The sequence below is a fragment of the Bidens hawaiensis genome, unplaced genomic scaffold, assembly GCF_021521415.1.
Source record: "Bidens hawaiensis isolate Kalapana, Puna unplaced genomic scaffold, B.hawaiensis_p1.1 tig00010894_1, whole genome shotgun sequence".
Taxonomy (NCBI): Eukaryota; Viridiplantae; Streptophyta; class Magnoliopsida; order Asterales; family Asteraceae; genus Bidens; species Bidens hawaiensis.
In genome coordinates this window covers 215761-218459 of record NW_027491841.1, presented here as the reverse complement: position 1 = coordinate 218459, position 2699 = coordinate 215761, and the positions used below count along the sequence as shown (strand labels likewise).

Sequence of the window (2699 nt, the reverse complement as noted above, 5' to 3'; positions counted from 1 at the left end):
AGAATATTTTGGAATTTGGGTTACGGGTTTTGTTTAAGTTAACAAAATGCTGAGTTAGCATTATCTTAAGTGACAACTGCATACCTTCCAGTTGATTTCCATTGAAATAAGAAATCGGGTCCTTTTATACTGAGTTGTTTAAATGCCCCTACCAGATTATGTATTTTGTGCCTTAAGAATATGACTGTTTCTGAAAACCAAATCAAGGAAAAATACAGAGTAGAATAACCGTGAATTTGATTATTGCAATTTCCAATTCCTGGTATATGTCTGGCTGAAGCCATAATCTTCAAAGTTTCCCTCAAAATCTTCTATAGATTATTCTAACGGCTCAATAAGATGCATTGCAATGGCTCATTTTTCTCTCACTTTTATAAACTTCTTTCTTTTTCTCTCACGAAAAATGGTAGTTCTTGTCAGTTGCTACTGCGCATGATGAATAAAGTATTATATATGCAGAAACTGAATTTTCTTTAGTGTATAATCTTAATAGAATCTGGTTCAAGTTTTGGATTACTTTAACTTGGTGAACAAAAAGATGTAAAAGATCGTGCTTGTTAAATGTTATTGTTTTGACGTTTGATGTTCTTGTGGGCAACTCATTACATTTTAGGAAGATTTAACTGATTGGTCTTCAAAGTGATAAGTTTATTGTATACAAAGACACTCTCGCTTCTATTTTAAAAGAAAGATAATTATTTGTTCACCAAGTTAAGTAATAAAAAACATGAACCAGATTCTATTAAGGTTATTATACTAAAGAAAATTTCAGTTTCTGTATAGTGTTGTGTTGTTACTTTTTACTTCATAACCTGTTTATTGGAATAAAAATGTTGCCTTGTGGTTTTACATGTTCTTATTATTGAAGCCGTAGGAGAGGTGTGAGATGGGATGAGGCCAACCTTGAGGAAATTGAAGCACATAAACCTGTAAGGCAGAAAATTACAGAGCCAAAGACTCCATATCATCCAATGCTTGATTCTGATGGTACAAAATCCTCCATAATTTAATTTAGTCTTTACTTAAATACTGTTTCTGAACTTCTAGATTTGAAGTACGCATTTTCATTATTATATTGAGCAATTTAGTTATCAACGAGTTGATTCAAGATTATGTTAATCTCTTAACGGGCCAGACGATGGGTGTTAACAAGCCAAGTCATTTGTGAACTACTCGAGATTGGCTCGTTAAAAGCTCGAACCGGGTGCCAAGCTTAAACGAGATCGAGTCTAAAACTGAGCTTGTTTAATACACGTGTTCAGGCTTCACTTATTGAGCTCGAGCTGGCTCACAAGCCTAAGCAAGCCTGTTTATCATATAATTTTTAATTAATATATAATATTTATATGGTATTTGTAATTGTATAGAAAGTTATTATGATAAAGTTGAATAGTATATGTTATTTTATATATATAAGTTATAAATATTAAAATATGTATATAAAACACATTATAAATATACATACAAAATAATTATAATTGTATATAAGTTAATTAATAATTAATAAACGAGCTGAGCCAAGCTGAGTTCAAACTTGAACAAGTACTCATGAGCTGAGCTTGAGCTTTGGTAATAGAGCTCCGAAACAAGCCGAAGTCAAGCTTAAGTGACCTCGAGCTCGGCCCGGCTTGTTTACACCCCTCGGCCAAATTGGTAACATGATAGTGATTATCTAAGGGATCAGGCCAAATGAGTCACGGAAAGTGTATTTTTAACACATCAAAACCTTAAAATGTGTTACAATTTATATACTTGCTGAGGCAAATTCAACAACTTTCTAATCATATTTCTCAATTCAGTCGCTGATTATTCATTTGAAAGTTTCGTGAACAAAGACTATTCAGGTCAACCTGCCCTGTTTGTTTTGACACGTAACCCGTTCTACCACTAAACTGTTATCTTGTAGGATCGTTATCTCCTATACGGATCTCTAGTGAAGGAGATAAGAATGCTGTAGATGCGGAAGCAATTCGATCCAAATTGAATGAGGTGGCATCTTCAAGTAACAACAGTAACTCAAACGGTTCAGGTTGGACAACTTCAGATGATGACGAGCCAGGTGCTATGGATCAGGATCAAGGTTCTTCCTTCATCCTTCCCTTTTCATTTTTTTTTAAATTTTGCAATTAAATATGATTATGAAACCGAACCGATATAATTATATTTCTTTCAAATAGTAGAATTGACTAATTGTGGATAATCCATATTAACCTTTCACCTAATCCTTTATATTTTACTACCCATCAATAATATTCTCCATAACTGTGTTTAAATTTATGGCTCAGATCGTGAAACGGGCAAGAGTGCGAGGTTCAGGGAGCATAGGCGTGCGCACTATGATGAATACCGTAGAGTAAAAGAGCTACGAAAGAAGGGGTCGTTGACTGAAGAATCATCCAATGATGTTGAGGAAGCAAGTGAGAAGCAAAGTTCATCGCCATCGATTGTTGCTGGTGTGGGGGATATTGACATCACTGATTCTGGTGTCCGTAAAGAGTAAAAGCCCCGGGACCGTCTTTTTGTCCGTACAATATGTCTCTTTTGGTTAGAGGAAAGTAAAACGTGAATGGATATGATGCGACTAATAGAGTACATGTATGCTATGGATCCGCAAATAAAAGACCAATGTTCCCTTATGGGTCATAGTTTAACCATTTAGTTCACTTTGTTCGTGGTGCCAACAAGTCAGATGTTGATGT

The 2699-nt window shown here is 34.7% G+C and overlaps 1 protein-coding gene across 1 annotated transcript; it reads left to right on the top strand.

Moving 5' to 3' along the window:
• Nucleotides 1-643: 643 nt before the first annotated feature.
• Nucleotides 644-2699, top strand: LOC143536675 (protein phosphatase inhibitor 2-like). The gene is made up of 3 exons (XM_077030612.1): nucleotides 644-987; nucleotides 1907-2080; nucleotides 2286-2699. The coding sequence occupies exons 1-3, from the start codon at nucleotides 972-974 to the stop codon at nucleotides 2498-2500; spliced, it is 405 nt and encodes a 134-aa protein (XP_076886727.1). The 5' UTR covers nucleotides 644-971; the 3' UTR covers nucleotides 2501-2699.